Source organism: Cololabis saira, chromosome 5, assembly GCF_033807715.1.
Source record: "Cololabis saira isolate AMF1-May2022 chromosome 5, fColSai1.1, whole genome shotgun sequence".
Taxonomy (NCBI): Eukaryota; Metazoa; Chordata; class Actinopteri; order Beloniformes; family Belonidae; genus Cololabis; species Cololabis saira.
The window spans coordinates 25,588,618-25,609,312 of NC_084591.1; the positions used below are offsets into that span (position 1 = coordinate 25,588,618).

At 40.6% G+C, this 20,695-nt stretch overlaps 1 protein-coding gene across 4 annotated transcripts in view; it reads right to left on the reverse strand.

Annotated features, from left to right (window-relative positions):
• Window positions 1-20,695, reverse strand: part of fgd4a (FYVE, RhoGEF and PH domain containing 4a) — a 55,859-nt gene that overhangs the window by 21,655 nt on the left and 13,509 nt on the right. For 2 of the 4 annotated variants that reach the window (XM_061721352.1, XM_061721351.1), the window contains exon 2: window positions 5,681-5,761. In XM_061721352.1, the coding sequence (XP_061577336.1) occupies window positions 5,681-5,761 (81 nt within the window). Of the gene's footprint in view, window positions 1-2,415; window positions 2,521-5,680; window positions 5,762-10,656; window positions 10,836-20,695 lie in introns of those variants that run through there. The other 2 variants (XM_061721353.1, XM_061721354.1) reach the window with 2 other exon arrangements.

The following is a 20,695-nucleotide window of genomic DNA, read 5'->3' on the forward strand; positions in this document are numbered from 1 at the left end:
CTAAATGTGTGGTTGTATTTATTTAATTTAAAAATGTGGTAGGAACCACATTTCTTTTTTTAAATATTTTTTTTCTGATATACAAAATCTTGGAATCGAAAGAGAGGTGTATTTTCTTTGAGAATGACTGTATACTACAAAATAATTCCTTTTTCTTCCTCTGTGAATCTACCATTGTCGAATCCATCCGAATCTCGTTCCAAAAACTCAAGTTTTTCACCAGTTCTTGCAAAAATGTTGACTGTGGATCTTCAGACCCGAGTGGATAGAATGCCCCACTCCAGCAGAAACATTTTTCCCTGCAGCAATAAAACAAACAATGTCTGAAAATAGAGAATCTTCAAACTGGTGCTAAAAATAGCCAGTTTGGGCTCTAGTCACAGCCTGTTCTGCCAGTCTGTTGATCAGATACTTAAGCTTTAGATACAGTGCCTCGCAAAAGTATTCATCCTCCTTCACTTTTTACGTATTTTGTTTCATTACAGCATTTAGTTTAATATATTTTTAATCTGAATTTTATGTGATGGATCAGAACACAGAAATCTAAGTTGGTGAAGTGAAATGAGAAAAATATATACATTAAGCTATTTAAAAAAAAAAAAAATAGGGGGGTGAATACTTTTGCAAGACACTGTAGATTACCAAGAATCTTAACATAATTATCACAAATCTTAAGTACTTCCTTCCTTAGGCTGATTTTGAGAGAGTTGTTTGAGTGATTTAAGAAACTTGAGAAAAGAAGGTTATTTGAATGAATAAATTAAAGTAAGTACCAGGCTTAAGCTGATTGGAGATGCTGCAGTGATGCTTGGCCTTGGGAGCCTGCGCTGCATGACCGATGTTTGACATGGCTTCCTCCTTAAAAGGTGCATCAGTTCGGCCTGTACCTATTTATTTTTTATTTTAACTGTGACTATCTTTATAACGAACACATTTTTGCTCCTTGGGATTCAGATTATGCAGGAAGAGACACAGATCAGATCCTCCTTACCTTTTATTTTTGTAAGACTTAAGGGTTGCGCTCCTTCTGGTTGGAACATGTTTAAATGTCAGGTTTATGTAGCCATCAGGCTTATTTACAAAAGCTTTTCGTTTCATATCCCAAAACAGAATTACATTTTTTTTTTATGTAAACATCATTTATTTTATTTATTTTTTTAACTTTTTTGACAGTATTTGTCAAGTTAAAGGTTGTAAATGTTTTCTCGGGTGCTGTGCTGTTTGTTAAATGTGTGATAAGATAAGATGATACATCTCAAAGAGTTTCCAAACAAAATAAACTGGGCTAAACAACATCATACTTTTGCCATTACTAATCATAAGCAGGCATTGTACGTATTGTCTTCACGACCTTCATTCAGAGTAGAAACATGTTAAGATTTAACAACAGGGTGAGCTGTTTAAATTTATGTAATGTTGCAGGTTAAAAAACCCTAAAATACTGGCTAAATTGAATTATTGATCAGAGTTTTTCTGTTTTACTCTTTCACATCTTCACAATATTTCACGGTAATCTATTTAGCTCAAGATCCCGGAATGTCATCTGTTCACTGTTTAACCCGTATCTATCTACATGGTAAAACATTAAAGGAGTTAGGAAGTGGCACACCTCTAGTGGCACCCTCTAACAGCCAATCAAGCAGTTTTAAATAAATATTCAAGATATATGTACCATCCACTGCATTCCCCTGACAGTCAGTTTGTTAAAATAAATCTCACAACCTTGTGTGAGAGCGCCAGGTGAAAAACAAAGGCACGCCTGTCGCTGTGGTGCAATGTTGTCCCCACCCTGCCAGCAGATCAACACCAGAGTATCAGCTGAAAGTACACTTCACCCTTTTGCCCGGTGACTCCAAGGACCAACAGAGGCGGCTCTCGGATCAGAAGGAATGTCTGAGAGGACTCGTTAGAAATTCTCCTTCTTCTTAATGAACACGGTGACATGCTGAAGGTTGTGTGGGTGGCCTTTTGACAGTCACAGTGACATAAAGTAGCGTAAGAAAAGTCAACACATGAAGACATCTAAAACCAAAAGAAATCTCTAATTTTTCAAGACGCAGCTCTTAAGTTGTTAAGTGCATGCGTGGAATACAAAGTAAAAAAAAGAATATAAAAAAATCACAAAGTGCCCTTGGATGTCCATGCCTGCTTACATGCAGGGTATTAAATAGATGGATACTATACTATATCAGATGGTTTTTGAAGCCAAGTCAGTGAAAAACTGCCCTGTAAATCAACAGAAACGAGCAGATCAGCATGAGAGCATGTGAGACTGCTCTAGCTGTTTGTCAAAGCCTGATCAGCTGGTCTGTTGTGGACTAAATCTGAAATGTTAAAGATGATACAGACCACCTTTACCAGAAACAATCCAGCCAACATATATTCACGTAAGAAAATGCAACTGAATGAACTCACCCTGTGTTTAAGACAGAGAAGAGCAGAGCAGCTCTTCACCAAGGCACAGTCCTGTGTGGAAGTCTGGCTCCCAGAAGAAAACTAAGTTCACGTCCCACACAATCTTCCCAGGGAGTGCTGAGAGTGACTCAGGAAAGAGATTTACAGAAGAGAGAGAGAGAGAGAGAGAGACTGAGCCGTCACTCTTCCTCTCACGCCCCTCATTCAAGTGGCTTTGAAAATGAAGAGTGGCACAGAAACTGAGGCACTCGAGTTCACGGCACAGATCTCTGCTCCTCTAACAGGATCTGCAGCTGTAGACTTCAAAAAGCAACAAATCTGTAATTAGCCCCGATGAGAAAGCAGAGAAGTCGGTCTGAATACTTGATCACTCAAGTGCTTAAATCAATAGCAACAAATCTGTCAGCGAGTGCAAAGTTGGGATTTATGAGAATTTCAGCAGTTTTCTCAGCCATCTATACACATTGTTTTCATCTGTTGTTATTTGTCTAAGTATTACAAGCAACAAAAAAGACAAAACTGTCAATAAAATTAACTGATAAAGGAAAAACGCATCATGGTCATTTTGATATCCACCGAACCACGGGAGTTGACAGCCAAACAAAGCTTCATGAAAGTAAAGTACACGAACGCTGGTGGGAAACAAAGCCACAAATAGGGGGCAATCTTGTTTGTATAACAGCCCAAACACTTCCTGTGCAATCTGCTATCAGTTAACTACAGCAAGGTCAATAGCAGCACAATAAACTTCCTCCAGCAGGTTCATCTTCTGTAAATAAAAAAATAAAAATACATTTTAACGCATATTGTGTATTCTTCACAACCTTCTGAGACACAGCGGTTGTCCAAATAGTCCAAACAACAAAAGACATACTACTAAAACCGAAGTCAAGATAGGTGGAAATGAAACAATGATCCAGAGAAAAGGAGAGGCACGAGGAACAAACAGCATGCACCTTTTACAGATGTAAGTTCAGGGAACTGCAGCTTTGGCTTCTCCATGTTGAGCTGCAGAGCTGCAGAGATGCTCCTGCTCGCTGTGACACCTACAGTCCACGGTGACTGCAGTTTGAGTAGCTGCTTATTTAAAGTGCCGTGCATCAACTCTGATCCAGTGTATGGTGAGAAAAAACAGAAGCAGGAAGCCTTCACACTGACAGCTGTGACGTCACTGACTAATACATGTCAACCTCAAATTGCCCCGTGTAAACTAATTGACTTTACCTTATAGCCCGGGGTTGCACGCACGCTGCATCAACATTTACGGGAAAAATACACTGTCATATTGCAAACACAGTCAGCAAAGTCAGTCATGAAAAGCAGAAAGCAGAGTGGTCAGCCTATAAAATGGTTTTCAGTTTTTGGAGAAAAAAACTTCAGATTTTCCAGAAAACCCTCTAGTGTGGAAAAAAGCACTTTGGAAGATGGCCTCGGGTCTGAATGAGTTAAAAGAGTGCTCATCTAAAACACATAGGTGTACATGAGCAATAGAACAGTTTACACATAGTTAAACAGCGGCACGCTCAGTGAGGCGATATGCACCAGCAGGAGGAGATGAGGACAAATGACAGGCACTGTCATGCTCTTTCAGAACCAGTCAGACCAGTACGGTTTCCATTCCTTTCCTAAACCCCTACTTACAAAACTAAACTCCTTCTAGCACTGGAGAGTTATTATTTCACCTGATTCAACTTCAATGGTCTCACTGTGAAATTCTTGTGCACCCTCGGGCTCACTTGCTGGTGATGCAACGGGTCTTTGCAAATAATCAACTTCTGCAGATGCTCTCTGGAGAGTTTCTGTGGGCAGGGTCACCTTGTACCAGAGAAAGATATTCAACCTCCAAATGGAGATTTATTAATAGTTTACTCCTAAACTGTTTATCGTAAAACCATATCAATAATTTAAGTTTTGTTTTTCTGCCTTTAGTCATTAATTGATTTTTATGATGTTTGCATGTGCACTGTTTCACATTCACATTTATTATTGGGCGACCTTTAAGACAAGGCTTGTCTCTGTGGGAATATTTATTTCCTAATGTTCTTTTGAATTTTTTATTTATTTTTTTGCATCTTACATAAAAGCACATCCATCCACCAGGCTTTTTATCAGCTACACCTAGTGGTCGGTGAGTGTATGTGCCAGAGGAATCATCTCTAACCTTATTAATCTGCTTTACCTACCTGTGTGGTGTTTAGAGCTTGGAAGTTTCTTAATCCTGAAGAAAATATGTTTTTTTTCTATTACTCTTAAGGTCAAATGCTCTGATAGGGATGTTAAAAATTAAAACAATACTTAAGAGGAGTTTCAGGAGGATGAGACAGTTTATATAGTAAAATCATTCTACATATAAAGATACAGTTTCCAACATTTCTGGTGCCCTTAATCACTCAGCAATGTCACAGAGTGTGGTTGTACATGTCTGGCCCAAAAGGCCTCTCCCGCTGGAGACAGTGGGACAAATATCACTGGCAGACATTGGGGATTAGTCGTTTCTGTTCAACTACACAGACTTTCTTCAGATTAAACCTGTCTCATCCCCTAATCCAGGGGCCAAGTGAGATTAGCAGCCCACTCTTGTGGAATAGGAGAGATTTGCTGGACAAAATTGATGGGACAATGCAACAAAGACGAGGACACGGGGGGGTGGCGGGTGGAAAAGTGAGGTGGAGATTGAGGTGATGATGATGAGAAACCGAGTAAATGGAGAAATAAAAGAGCTAAGCAAAGAAGAAAAAGCAGGAACAGGCAAGCGAAGAGAAGAAATACAGGTGTGAAGAAGGAAGAGGGGTAAAGAGAAAGGGATATTTTTAGGAAAAATGACAAGAAAAAGGAAAGACACCAGGTACCAAAGGGAAGTACCCATTCATCAAGCAGAAGCAGACCACTAACTACAGACACACACACAAATGTGAGAAGGTCAAGTCCCATATCGTTATAGAGGAGACACACACACAAGTGCCCCATAAAAGAAGGGCAGAAACCTGCAGCTTCCTTCCCACTCCTGCAATACGGAAAGCTGCAAAGTTCCCACTGTCCTTTTCACTGCATCGTCCTGCATCCAATTACTACTGCCTGCAATCCTGCTGTGAATCAAAGGAGACTGATGGTAACAAAGCTCTGCATCTTCATGTTTCCCTCCACCTCCACTGCTGCACAAGATGTGGATCATCTTTATCATAAATAAAACACATATCTGCACCAGGAAGAAAACTATTTAAAAAGGTTTGGTGACAGAGAAGTGAGAGGAGGGGATTCAGCCTACCTGAGGACGTTTCGATTTTCACCGCCACACAGTTGTCATCGGCGCTTCTAGTGTGGCAACAGGGCGTCTTGCTTTTCCTCTCTGCAACAACAAAACAGAAGCTCTGAGGAAGTGGATTCCTCATCTGGGCGAACGGGAGATCTGCAGGGTACAGACACTCGGCCTACATAGGAGGCAGGAGCTTCGAGCTGTGTCAGGCGATTCCATGTTTTATTCAAGTGGGACACCAAGTTAGGAGTTGAAAATGAGGATAAAAAAAAATGAGAACATGGGTATCAACGTGCCAGACTTTTTTCTTTCTTGCCCCACATGCTCTCTGTCCCCTAACAGCAGACGAGTTAATTGACATACTCTGGACCGCAGGAATTTACATTTGTAGCAAAAGCTGCAAGACTCTCTCCTCTGTTAGCTGCATTTATCAAGATCTGGAGCAGACTGATGTTTGTTTAGAAAATGAAAGGAAGTATACCACCCCTTGGAGACAGAAACCCCAATTAGCCTGTCTGTGATATGTAGGCCATCATCTACGGGGAGAGCCAACACTCTCTCTGCACAGCCGTTTAATATGCACATAAAAGATTAAAGAGAAAATAGTAAGGACCGTAAATGCAAAGAGGGGCTCATGAGCATTACACAGCCGGTAAAACTCAGACAGATTTGAGCAAACAAACACAAACAACATTATCCGCTACAAAGCATCAAAGCTGTGGGATGATCTGTAATGGAGGATATGCAGCAATACATGCAGGTGATGAAAAGCTTCACAGTAGTTGTTGGTGGCTCTAACTACCGCCGAGACCTGGGCGAGCCCTCAGCAGACCACCTTCCTAAATCCCCTCCTGACAACAACGCAGATTAAAATTGAGCAAACCTGATTTTTTTTAGGTTCAGAAAAATGTTGACAAGGTTGCAACGGTGATATTGACACCATTTTTTTCCCCAAGCCTGGTTGCATTAAGAAAGGTAAGATTACTTCATGTTTCCTGAAGGGTTGCCTGCAGCAGGACAACCCACCTGGCTGATGAGGGGTTATTAAAGATAAACTGGCATTAGCATGATGCACAGCAGTGGCAAAATAAGCTGCAGACCAGCAAACATCATCTCTCATTATTTGCTTCTCTCTCATCATTGTTAATGGGATTATCATTATTATGATTATTATTATTATGATTATTTTTATTATTATTATTATTATTACTTGTGTGACATAATTCATGCATGTGTGAAAATTCTAGATACATTTTGTTTTGTGTCTTCTAATTTGTAGTTGTTGATAATTGATTTGATTCTATTCATAATATGAAACAACTGCACACTATTCATTTATACTATATTAGTATAACCAAGTATTTATTACATTGTACTTACTATGTTTATAGTACACTTATTCAGTTTATATTTTACAGTATTTTTTATTTTTTATTTTTTTACATTTTTCATACTTATAATTTATCTTTATCATTTATTTAGTCTGAGCTCATGTTGCCCTGAACATGTATCTGATCAATAAAGGACTATCTTATCTTATCTTATCTTATCTTAGAGTCTTATCTTAAAGACCCAGAAAGGACCCCCCCCCCAGCAACACCCACTGCTAACATCATGTCACATGTTCACAGGCCCGAGCCGTGACAGTGATGTAAATGTGTCACCTGGGTGGATGTGATAGTTTTCAGTGGGTGTCCTGTGAACTGCAGTGTGAAACCGCGTGTCTCATGAGGTCTGATGAGACGTCTTTGAACAGACACGAGCAGCGACAAGCTGACAAGAAGCAGAGCTCACTCCCACAGCCGAAGCAAGTTTAAAACCATCAACAACCGAGCAGACTTTACAAAAACTGTGGCAACCCAAGTCTTGAATTTGGGTTTCAAGAACCCTGTCAGTCTGCCTGCAGCACCACTAACAGGTCTTGGTATTTCAGTAGACCAGTATCTTCTTCATTTTAATTAATGCAATAAAATCCATTAACTGCCAATCTGTGATGTCAAAATTTAAGAGCAAAATATGGACAAGGAATTGAAAGAGCTTTCTCAAGTTCCCATAAACACCTGCAGACAACATCACAGCATCACTATAGTCTAATTTCATCAAAATGCTTGTGTCTCATTTTGAACCAAGTATTTTTAGAAGGACATAACAACACAGCAGTGGTACGAATTAATGGAGTGTGTGGGTATCGACACTTAAAGGAAAAGAGGACCCTCTCAGTGGGAGGTCGTGCAAACCGTCAGGAGGAAGTACAAATGACATTGTGATTGTGTGTGTATGTGCATGAAGGGGGGGATAATATTCCAGCTCGGGGATTAAAGGAGGGCTTTCTTCAACCCACCATCTGGACTCCTCACAGCTAGCCTGCCTGCTGTTCACACACACACACACACACACACACACACACACACACACACACACACACACACACACACACACACACACACACACACACACACACACACACACACACACACACACACACACACACACACACACACACACACACTCACAATTATTTTATAGCACACAATCTGAAGTGAGATCTGTTATACAAGTTCCGTTTTGAGGATATCAAACCATAAGCTGCTTATCAGGCACTGAGCCCCCAAACGTACCGGACACTTCTCCACTCACTCCCCTCCTCCATCTGACCCTCAGCTGTGTCATCTAACGTGTCTATTGTTCCTAAAGTGGGGGTTGCGTTAATGTGTCAGCACTGAAGACACACGCACCCACAAAAGAGAGAATGCTACATTTTATGCAAAAACTTGCGCAAGCACATCAGGGACAAAACGGTTGAATCAACACATTTTCAAGATCTGTGTGAGAATTAAACTTGCTTTATGATGTAGGCGGGAGAGAGTTTTAAAGTCCAGCAAGTTGTCTGAGCCTAAAACTTCCGTCTGAGCCGAAAACTTCCTCATCCTTTTTTTTATTTTTTACTTCTCATTTTTAAGAAATATATAGCAACCACTCCCACGGGGACATCATAAGGAGAACCTTTCCAGAAATCTCATGCACATAAAAATGATAGGCTCTGTTTCTCAGTCATTCTGTGGAATAAATAAAGATGCAGATTTGAATACGCTAAACAAAAATGTTTGCAATAGTGATGACTTGCTGAATTTCCCAGCAAATGCATTAAAAAAAAGAACTGAATTTGCTTAAAAATGTGTTTGAGGAACTGAGAAAAAATGAATACAAAGTACTCTGATGCTTAGAGCAGAAACAAATCTAGGATATATTTCTCACATGCTGCATCATGTTTCTAGTAAGTAGAACCAGTTAAAAGAAATGCAGCCAGTTGCTTAAAAAAATGTTAGACATCTCAAGTATTACTTTCAACTGTCTGCTTAGTTGAGCGTCATGGCTTTAAAAATGAGGCACTGCCACCAACCCTTTGATACTCAAATACAGCATATAGCATGTCTAATTTAACCCGTAGTAGTAAGGTTGGATCAAAATCTGCTATGGTATTGGCTGAAGAAAGGTATGCATATGCTACTTCTCACCCCTTTCATACACTACCAGTGTATATTTTAAAGTCACTAAATGACATCTGGCCAATGAAACTACTTCCAGAGCACAAACTACACTGATACAGAAGTAGGAAAAGCTTGCATCTAAACGTGAGGTGAGATTATTCTACCATTAGAAAGAAAAACAACAACTCTGCTGATGTGTGATCTAGTCAGCCCAGGGTGAATGCCACTCTACCAGCAGCACATTTACAAAACCTGACAGGGGTTTGGATGAGAGTTAGAATCAATGACAGACAACATGAAAACACTGAATCACTGAGACAGTGGAACAAAGAGCGTGGCCATCCATCTCCTTGCGTAGCGCTCGTCGACAGGAGCTCCGCATAGACAGAAAGGGGGTCAAGTGAAACATAACAGGAAGTCTAAACAGACTTACACCGTGGTGCGGTGATGCGGCTCTACAGTAGCTCTCCAGATTGGCGGAAAGCAAGCTGACTCGATGCAACTTCTAAATTAAACTATGATCTCTGTACTGGCGCTGGTATTGAGCTGTGACATACTGGACCCGGTCAGAGCCTCAGGACGGGGCCCATGTGAATCTCACATTTGCAAGTGGTGTACACAGATGTCTCATCTCATTAGAGTTTACACCCCTGCAGCAAGAGGACTCTGTTAAAGGACCGCTCAAGGTTAAGAAGACAAGTTTGACCTTTAGCCATCACGGAAATCGAGAGTCTCTCCTTAGTCACTGTTTATGGTCTCAACAAAAATGTCTTTAGTATTTGAATGTCTTGTAATGAGTAGAAACAAATGCAAAACCAAGCACATAGTGTAGAGGCAAATGCATAAATATGACTATTAAAGACTTGAAGAAGAGTGTGTAGTTACAGTAAAGTACACATGAGGCAACATTATATGCTGTTCTTAGATTCGGCATTGAATAAATAAATGTAACTGGTTATCACCCTTCGAGGAATTAAAAAATTACTTTAATACACTTTTTTTTCTAAAGTCACCAAACAGGCCATGAATTAACAGACAAACTGCATGCTTGCAATATTTTTGCTGGACAAAATTGACGGGAAAATGCAACAAAGACGAGGACACGGGGGGTTTGCGGGTGGAAAAGTGAGGTGGAGATTGAGGAGTTGGGAAGATGATGATGAGAAAGGGAGCAAATGGAGGAATAAAAGAGCTAAGCAAAGAAGAAAAATCAGAAACAGGCAGGCAAAAGGAAGAAATACAGGTGTGAGGAAGGAAGAGGGGTAAAGAGAAAGGGATATTTTCAGGAAAAATGACAAGAAAAAAAAACAGCACGAGACCCAGCCCGTTTGTTTGTGGTTATTTGTTAAAACTACTGCCCTCCAGAGCCATCGTTTTCATTTCTCAGCCGTTCACCAGCATGTTTCACCTCTAGACTCCTTTAAGAAAAACAAAACCACTGTATTTTCCGACATAACTGCTCAGCCTGGCTGATCACAAACAATAACATCTCCACAGTACCTGTTATCGCTCCCCTCAAGTACGGCTGCGCTTTACCCTTCCTGTTAACCAAGCAGTGTTTATCCATCTCTTCACCTTTTTTAAAATAAATAAAAGAAAGCTATATATCATTCTTTTCGTTGAGATGCTAGTTGGCTTAGCACATATCTGTGTTTACGTCTCACACACTAAGCATACCTGTCCTCAGTGAACCAACCGGTTTCTTAGAAACCCGAGTCACCACGTAAAAACGTCAATGGCAGGAAGGGAGGAGGCAGACTCCACATCCTTGAAAATGTTGATTCAGGGTCATTTTTAAACACTTCCTTAATAATAATTTGAAGGTTAGCCAGGATTCAGGGACACTGTCACCCTGAAAGTGGGAGGAGGTGTGAATGGAGAGACAGGAAAAATGAAAAGAGTGGTGTAAGAGCCCTGTAATTCACTGGCTAAGAGAGAAGAGAGTGAGAGGGGGAAGTGGGAAAGATGAAAATGAACCAGCACGACCAGTTCATATTTAACTCTCATATTTAACAGTCATTCCAAGTAATCTCGCAGCTCAGTTATTTAACACATTTCTTCTACACACCACATTATCTACTTCGCACATTTTCTGCTTCGCTTCGCCCCAACTGTATTTCCTCACATGGTAAATGTAAATTTCCCAAAACTGACAGCACAAAATCCCTTAAGAACCAGGTTTAGCTTAATCTCAGTCCTGACATACTGCGCCAGAAATTATTGCTACACACAAAGACAGTAGAATTCAAGCGACAAAAATCACAGAAAGGGCGTTACTGCATATCAAAATAAAAGGCTGACACCAGAGTGCAGAGTAACCACTAAAGCTTCACCACGGCTACCCTAGATTGAGATAACTACCATTCATAAGGACCTCATAAATAATGGAAAGGGGGGGAACACATTAACATGCTAAGTCACACCCCTGTAATCATACAGTTCATGCTGGTGATAATGTCTGACGTGCATTTGTATGTGTGTGTGGGAGCATATGTCTGAGGTTTCCATGCCTGAAGCAGGAGGCAGTGGCGTTGGCAACTCAAAGAGGCCAGATGCGTCTGCTTCAATTCACTCCTGTCCTCCCATAATGGACAATTACCGAAGAATGATGGCTTTCTGTTGCATACTAGAAGGGAAATGAAAAGGCCTTGTAAAGGCTTTATGTGGTTATCACAACCAGATGAGCCCCCCCATTTCTGTTCATGATGAAAATGTGGTAATGGGATGTAGTTTACTTCCCAAATCTTTATTTAATTCTCTTTTACAGATAATAAGATTATCAGGATATTATTTATAGCATAATTCTGGTGATCTTGTGCAGTGCCACCTACTGTACAGTCAGGAAAAGCCTTTTACTCTCGCTACAGTACAGGTTTTTTTTCAGTTGTCAGTTTCTTGTGATGCAACGTGTTCCTCTTTATCCGCAAAATGCTTCATTACAGCCTTCATGGCCTCTGGAGCTAAAAACTGTAAGGTGTGCAAGTTTCCTTAGCCTTGTCAATGTCAAACTTTGCAAGAACTGTTTGCCAACTGCCAATAAAATGAGCTGGTTTCTGTTTGGTGATGAATAAGAAGAAAAGACTCCAAATCCAAGGGGACATTGAGCGGGATAAGCGTCATCTCCTGCCTACAGCGTACCCAAACCAACACTTTGTCCCATCCAGCAGTTTTTTGAGGCTGCAGGACCTTTGAAGTACCTACCCTGAAAATTCTTGTGGAGGGGAGGTTCCTGGTATTTGAGAAATGTGTCAGCGGTTGCCTCCCTATAAACCTCTAAACCTGCTAAATGTGTTTGCAACAAAGTCATACATTCATGGGTTGCAGAGATCATGTGTACAACAGTAACTGAGAGGAAAAACATCAGATGACAGCACTCACATCTGAGCATGAACCTGCAGACGAGTGCAAGAATAGGAGCGGATTTAGCTCAAGCTGTGTGTGTGTATGTGGTCCGGTCTCGCTGCTCAGACGGACCTGCAGCTCAGGCGCAGAGCAGTGTGGAAATAGGTTTTTTCATAAGTTAGTGTTTGCTTGTGAAAAAAACAATTTGCCTAATCTTGTGGACCTTAACGCAGTGGTGTAAGTTTAGACAGCCACAAGCCTCTCGACTTCCTTAAAAAAAGCTCAGAGGTTATAACTGTATCTGGCTAAAATTAAGTTTATGTATACTTTGACTTTAAATTAGCAAATATTATTTTGTACTTTCTTTCATCATCAGATGATATTGCAGCTAACACAACAGTAACATGATACAGTTGATACTGTTGAACAGAAATACTTTCTTTTTATCAGTTCCTGAAAAAAATCTCTAACATCACAAACTTTACAGCTGTTTCGCTGCTAAATTCTCTCTGATGTTAACTGAGAGTGCCCATGAATCGATTATTTTCTCTTTTTCTCTGAATAAACCGTCTATTTTTGGGTTGAGAACACGAGACAGAGCCCCTGACACGTCTATCCTCTCACTCCACCTACACCTCATAAAATATGTACATCATGTGCCAATGCATTTCATCTACGTCTCCCAGCATGCTGCTGTCATCCTCCCAGCATGAGAAGATAAGCTCCTAGTATGATCTGAACATGTTCTCTGGCCCATGTCTAATGCGGGCAGGCCGGTGGGGCCACTGTTAGGTCGGCTGGCGTGATCCTGAACGTGTTCACAGGTCCAGGTTCACAGTCACCAGACTTCAGGGAACACATTAAAACAGGGAAATGACAACTATACTTTTTTGGTTGTCACTCCGTCGTGCAGAGAGAGGACCATAACTAGATGAAAATACTCTTCAAATACATTCTCAGTGTCAGATGGCACATGGTTTAGTGCAGGGGTCGGCAACCCAAAATGTTGAAAGAGCCATATTGGACCAAAAACACAAAAAACAAATATGTCTGGAGCCGCAAAAAATGAAAAGTTTTATATCAGCCTTAGAATGAAGGCAAATGGCGAAAGGCGAAATGTTGAGAAAAAAGTCGAAATGTTGAGAAAAAAGTGGAATTGTTGAAATTAATGTTGAAGTACAATCCCGAGAAAAAAGTCTAAATGTTGAGAAAAAAGTCTAAATGTCAAGAAAAAAGTTGAAATGTCGGAAAAAAAAGTTGAAATGTCGAAATTAATGTTGAAGTACAATCTCAAGAAAAAAGTGGAAATGTCGAGAAAAAAGTGGAAATGTTGAGAAAAAAGTCGAAATGACGAGAAAAAGGTTGAAATGTCAAGAAAAAAGTTGAAATGTCGAGATTAAAAAGGAAAGGAAAAAAGAAGAAAAAAAAGAAAAAAAGAAGAAAAAAGGAAAAAAAGAGAAAAAAAGAGAAAATAAAGAGGAAAAAAAAGAAGAAAAAAAGGAAAAAAAGGTCAAACATTTTTGAAAAAACTCCAGGAGCCACTAGGGCAGCGCTAAAGAGCCGCATGCGGCTCTAGAGCCACGGGTTGCCGACCCCTGGTTTAGTGCATGTGGTTGCGTGACTATATGTGGTTTTGTGATTGACGGGTGTATGGTATATGGAAGTAAAAAATAAAGATGGAGAGAAAGATTAAAGAAACTGTGATAGACTTCAAGACGCTTATCAGCAATAAAAATCGAATCCATTATTATATTGAGAAATGGACTGACTGATAACACAAACACTCAACTTGTCATCCTCACTTCCTTTATTCTTTCATCTTTCTCATATCTAACTCCTCCCACCTCCACCACTCTTTACGCTCCAGTACTACCTCTAGTCTGTTCTTCTGTCACCATTTCTAAATGTCCCTCCTCCACGCCTCTGTGACCTGCTCATCCACCTTGGAAAAAAACACCACAGCTGCTGGACAGGAGCTCCCATATGTGTCAATCAATATACTGTCTTCCCAATTACCACGTCTGACTGAGTCCCAGCAGACCGGTGCGCTCGGAAATGAACAACAATACCGGCACACAGCAGGCTTTTTTGTGATAAGAGCAACTCAACTGCCGTTAAAAGGTCTTAAAGATTGAATGCAGATATGTGAAACTGACCTATTATCAACATGACACAACCAAATGTAAAGAGGGAGGCAAATAAAGGATAAAACAAACTGCAGTAAACCAGCTGCATTTGTATACAATGTTTATGTTAATTCAAAGAATCTGCACACCGTCAAGGATCGAAAGTATTCCTTCTAGTGGTTTTCCTCCAGTGCCCTTAAATGTAAGCAAAAGGTTTGCCAAAAACATTAACTTTCCACATTCATTTTCCAACAGCTTAGTAAAAGCAAATAGCTTCTGAATTGGAAAACTGTCCAAAAATAGCCTCATGTGAAATTCCCACAAGATGATGCTGATAGGTCATTATTACTCATCTGAGACTTTACAAACTCAACATGATCAAAACAATGAACCTCGTAATGCTAATAATAGTAATAGAGTACTGGACATGAGTCAACACATGACAAATGTTGCACCATATCTCATGGCTCTCCTTAAAGATTGTAGCGGAAAAAAGACTATTTCAATTATCTATTTATGGATTGCTTTAAACAGATTATTGTACTATGGCTATATGGTTAAAAATGAAAGCTAAACATTTTAGGATTAACATTTTAAAACTCATCAACTGGCCCATATGTCTCAAGTTCTTGTTTGAATATTTGCTACTAACACCAAGATATGCAAAGTTTTAGATTTCAGCCCATATTAAATAGTGTGGATGAGGTAACAGTCAGAGGATTACTTGATAATGCAAAAGCAAAAATTCATTTTAATGAAGAATTATATTTCTTATGGATACAATACACAATACCCAATAAATACCCAAAAACCCAATACCCACTAAGTGTTACACTGTTTTTGGACTAGATTACTATATTCTGTATATTCTTCTCCTTAAAAATCTTTCCAAAATACACATAGTGAAGAAAAAGTATAACAGAGTCAGCTGCAAATATTAGAACGTTCTGCAGTTTACTATATAATTTTATGTTTGCTTGGTATAGAAAAACATAGGCTAATGTTAGCAACATTAGCAGTATTAACCCTGGTTTGGAGACATGAAATAGTAGTTATATTCCATAAAACAAATACATTTTTATTATCCTAAAGCTATTAGGTGAAGAAAACATGTCTTTGCTTCTCAATCAAGAAAACAAAGGTTAGCTAATATAATCAACCACAAAACCATTAACACTTACTAAAATTAGAGGCCTTTTAAATTTGCCCATTTCTATGTGTCAATGTCCACAAAAGCTTGATGTAAAGCATGTGTGTTAAAAAACTGTAACTAAACAGAGACAGAGGACAAACATCAAGACTGGATGGTTCTGAAATAGTTAACTTTGTGCCGCTCTCTCCTCATTAAGTGTCTGTTTGTTGGTTTCTTTTTAATCATGGTCACTTGAAGAAATAGTAACCAAGACAGATTCATTAATGCTTGACTGATTTCACTCAATGCATTATGGATGAAGTAAACAAATGCTGAACATAATGTCAATCAAAGCATAAGTAGGGACTTGCTTCTCAAACAGCATCTTTGTGCTGAGCATGAATAAGTCCCTCAGAGTGGAACCACGGGAGCCCGTATTCTCAGCAGAGCGCCGGAATGCACAGAAAACCCGACGATCCTACAAGCAGGCCTGGAGACGGGCCTGGAGACGGGCCTGGAGACGGGCCTGGAGCCAAGTCCCAAGTAGCAACGGGGCAGAAAGAGAGAGCAATAATTAACATGTAGCTGGAAACAAAGTTCCTCTATGGCTAAAAGGATTCGCTTTCTTGCACTATTCTAGTGATACAAAAAACTATTTTGTTTCTCTGCATAAGCTGTGACATCAAATAGTATGTACTGTTTCAGTCCTATGGTTTAATGTATCAAGAAATAAATTAAAAATGAAAAAAATTATCTGGTCCTTACCAGGTATTAAAACTAGGAAGATCAAACCTTGGATAAACAAAGATTATGACATATCAAATAGTGTCAATATTTGTTTCTCCAAAATGCAGAAGCACTTCAGTTCTTTGTATTTTAACCAGTTTTGTTGAATCATCACCCTTCTTCCACCCTGCTTAACAACTGGTATATTTGTACTGGTAACTTTTAACAGCAAAAACAACAAAGATTATGTGAATTATGGCCAAAAAAGCCCAGCTTTGGCAGAAAAGATAATTGGTTTAAAATGCTTGCCATTTGTTGAAGTTATTCTTTTAACATTTTAATTTCTGGAAACAAAAATATATAATTAGCTTTTTTTCTGCTTCTGCATTTTGGTTAATTTTTATTTCTTAAATTGTGAGACAAAAGAATACATTGTGCTGTTGCTGAGTTGGAGTTTTTATTAGTCAGATTTTAGGTAGTGGTGAAGACCACATGACTTTTTTGAAAAAATAAAACAATTATACCCAGATGAGTAAAACAGAATAGAAAGAGGATGTACTTTCTTTTTGACAGGCTGTACTGGAAAATATAAAAAACATTTCTCTTGGTGTCATTTGAGGCTCATCAGAAAAACAGACGAGGGTACAGTCCAAAGAAAAGCGATGATTAACTGCAAACAATATGAGCTTTTGCAACAACGCAGCATTTTACTTAGAGCAAGAAATAGTGGAGTCACAAACTAAGCACATAAGGTGAAGAGTAGTGCTCCAATTATTCTGTCCTGGTGAGCTGTGTGAATCGCAAAAGAGGTGGAATTGTGTAACATTTCATTCTGCTGATGTTCCACCTCGGGAGGTAGTAACACACCATCAAGGGGATTGGTGGCATTGCAGAAAGGAGTGATGAGGCCGTGAGGATGGCTGCAAACCCTGTGCAGAAGATGAAACTATTCCAACAATGGAGACGGTGAGACATGGCCCACTGGGCGTCTGTGGTTAAGTTTTTAACCACAGTGGTTGGAGAGGCGAAGCAGGCCTGGACACGCCGTATTTTGAACTTTGACACTTGCCTTGGGGCACCATTTACTCACCCTGCTGCGGTGCTTAGCAACCTGGAGGAGCTTCCCACAGCTACCGCCTGACAGCCATCTCCCTGACACTGACGCTCCCTCCTCCAGCTGCAGTAACGTGGCAAACTCCATCAGTGATGGGGAAACTGAAACCAGCAGTGCTGCGTGTTTCCTTGGCAACGACCAGGTAGAAACATTTTTATTTTTATTATTCAGTGTTGTATTTTAATCCTCACCAGCGGCCTGAGACATTATTGACTTGTTGCTGACATGTGGACTGAAAACTACAGGAAAGAGACTTTTCTTTTTTATGTCTTTAGATCGTAGCTCAAAAACATCCACAGCAATAAATCTGCAGCTGTTGACAAAAACACTGGAGAGTCAGTGAACTGATGGGACAGCTCCTGCACAGTACAGTATATAAACACCTGATAATAATCCAAGAACAAACCAGGGACTTGCTGTAGTAAATAAGTGAAGCTCTCACAGCATGCTGCAAATAGTCCTGGTGATGTTTGTGGTTTGTATGCACATCAGTTTTTGTAGTGATGATCAGGCTATTTGCATTTCTTCCTCCTTTTAACTTCTCTTTAGAAAGAACATGCTATCAACTTTTATAACCATTTTTGGCAACAATATGTATCAGAGCCTTGTTACTTTTTGATGGTTTCACTTTCCTCCCCAAGTAAAGATCTAGCCAGTAATTTAGTGCAGAGAAATGGACAGCTGAAGAAGCAGTCACCAGGCCTACAGATCTCCATGTCTGTCTGTTGTTTTATAAAAACAACAGATAAATTATAAAAACAACAGATAGACATGGAGACTTTTTTTGTTGCAATTTTTGCCCACTGCCTGATTCCTTCATGTCTGACAGACTGATAGATAAATCAATCAAGACTAATCAGATTTTTTTCAGTTTTGGAGGTTCAACCCCGAAAACACTTCCTCTTGACGAAAATGTTTTCACTTACTGTAAATTAGTTTTTTGGCCACAGAAGTCCCTCCAATCGTAAATAGGAGGCTCCCTCTGTTTTCATCCAAGCACTGTTGCTCTTACTTCCTGGAACTTGAAGGAAACCCTTTGTGGTTCTCACACTAACTTACAGAGGAGCCTTGTTGATTTATGGACAGCTCAATAGCTGCCTCTTTTTCAGCACAATCAACAGGATCTGATCTTTCCTACCGCTGCCTGCATGTATGGGAAGTCTGGCACTGAGTGGAAGGAGCAGTGGAGAAAACATGCTTCATAGCAGCTGACAAAATTCATGCTTAACGGAAGTGATATCCAAATGAATAATAAAGGGTGTGCACGGCAAGGAGATGGAGGAGGAAGGTCCAAAGAGAAAACGAATTTAAACCAGTTCCTAGAACAATCTTTTTTTCTCATGAAAAGAATATTGTGAAAGCATTTTTCTTTGCTTTCACAATAGTATCAGCAGTGATCACTGCTAATCACAGTTTTGTTGGTACAAAGTTCGACATGATATTTTCATACATCCATGACCATAACACAGTCCTACACTCAAACATGCACCAGACCCAATCACGCCGTACATGGCCAGAGGAGTTAGATGAACTGAACCGTGCAGATATGTGGGCATGTGTGTGTTCTGCAGCCGATGTTGAGACCGGCTACAGCTGAGAGACTCAGTCAGCATCTCCGAACAGAAAATTAATAGCCCCTTTCAACCAGTACAGCGCCCACTCCTTGGAGCGTGCACAGAGATGCCGCACACATGCACGCTCACTCCACCTCCAGCACCAACACTTGGCCACAGCACCTGCCAGCAGGAATATCCTGTAGTGTGATCATGCGGCTTGGGTTTTCTGATGAGTGCTCCTCCCTTTGTTAACCATCGTCCCCATCGATGGGGCGAGGTGTTTATGAGTGTGCACAGAATAGTAAAAAACAGTTTCCCCCTTGCTTCTGCGGCCGTGAAACCGCGCACAGCTCCTATGTCAGCTGTGACACCCCAACGCCCCGGGGGCTGCATTGTGCATGCGGCGTACCGGTGCTGATTGGGAAACCGGTGAAAAAGGAGAGCGGCACTAACCTGAGTGGAGACCGTGTCCAGAGAAGAAAACTGAAATCCACCGTTAGACTCAAGGGAAGGGACCTCTCCCTCCTCACTCAGCGCTCGGTGCACACCGAGGTTCAGACTCGTGTTAAACTGCTGTCTCACTGCATCCTTCCTCTCTTCTCTCCCCTCACCCCCCCTCCTCTCTCTCTCTCACACACATACACACTTGGTGACTGTTGGGCTCGGCCTCTCTTGCTGTCTTTCTCCTGCTTCCCTACCGTCGTGGCTCTGTCTTTCTCTCTACGGCAGGGCAGATAATCACATTCCTGCGGAGACGGGGCATATGGCGGGGGGGGGGGGCGACACTCAGCCCCAGAGTAAAGCTTCCTCTGTGTGCGAGTGTGGGTGTACATATGCCCGTGTGTGTCGCATGGACAAGTAGAGCCATTGTGTCGGCCGAGGGGAGGGCCAGAGAGAGGGGAAGAGGCCAATGGCCACACTCATCTGGTGTCCCTGCTACTGCTGCTGCTGCTGGCTAAAAGAAGACAGGGGTGCTGAGCGTGACAAAAACCTCTCCCCCCCTCCACTCAACAACCCCCGACTCCAGGAATAAAGCTTGGGGGGAGAACAGAAGGATAAATGATGGCCAACTGATATACATGTTACAAATTGTTGCATAGTTTATAGGTTTTGTATTGAGCCATAAAACCACAAATATCTTTCTTCATTTCCCACAGTTGTCAACTTCATACTCACAAAGAGAAGTCAAATGTAATTTCGAGGAGCTGGAAGTAAAGGCCCTTTTCTCCTCACGTCACGTGAGGAGAAAAGGGAAATCAAAAAGTGAAATCAGTGGCTGAATGCTGAGAACTCTGAGACTTGTGAACAAAAATGTTCGTCTTTGAAACAATTTCTACCATGGACGGAAGAAAGACAGAATACAGTCAGCAAGTGTGAGTTAAGCTTAGGGGTGTAACAATACACTAATCTTACGATACGGTACGATACACGATATTGAGGTCACGATAACGATACGATACGATATTATAGCAGTATTTTTTTAACAACCTTGAATGAGGAACATATGACTGGAAAAAATGTCTTTTATTTGAAAGACACAAAA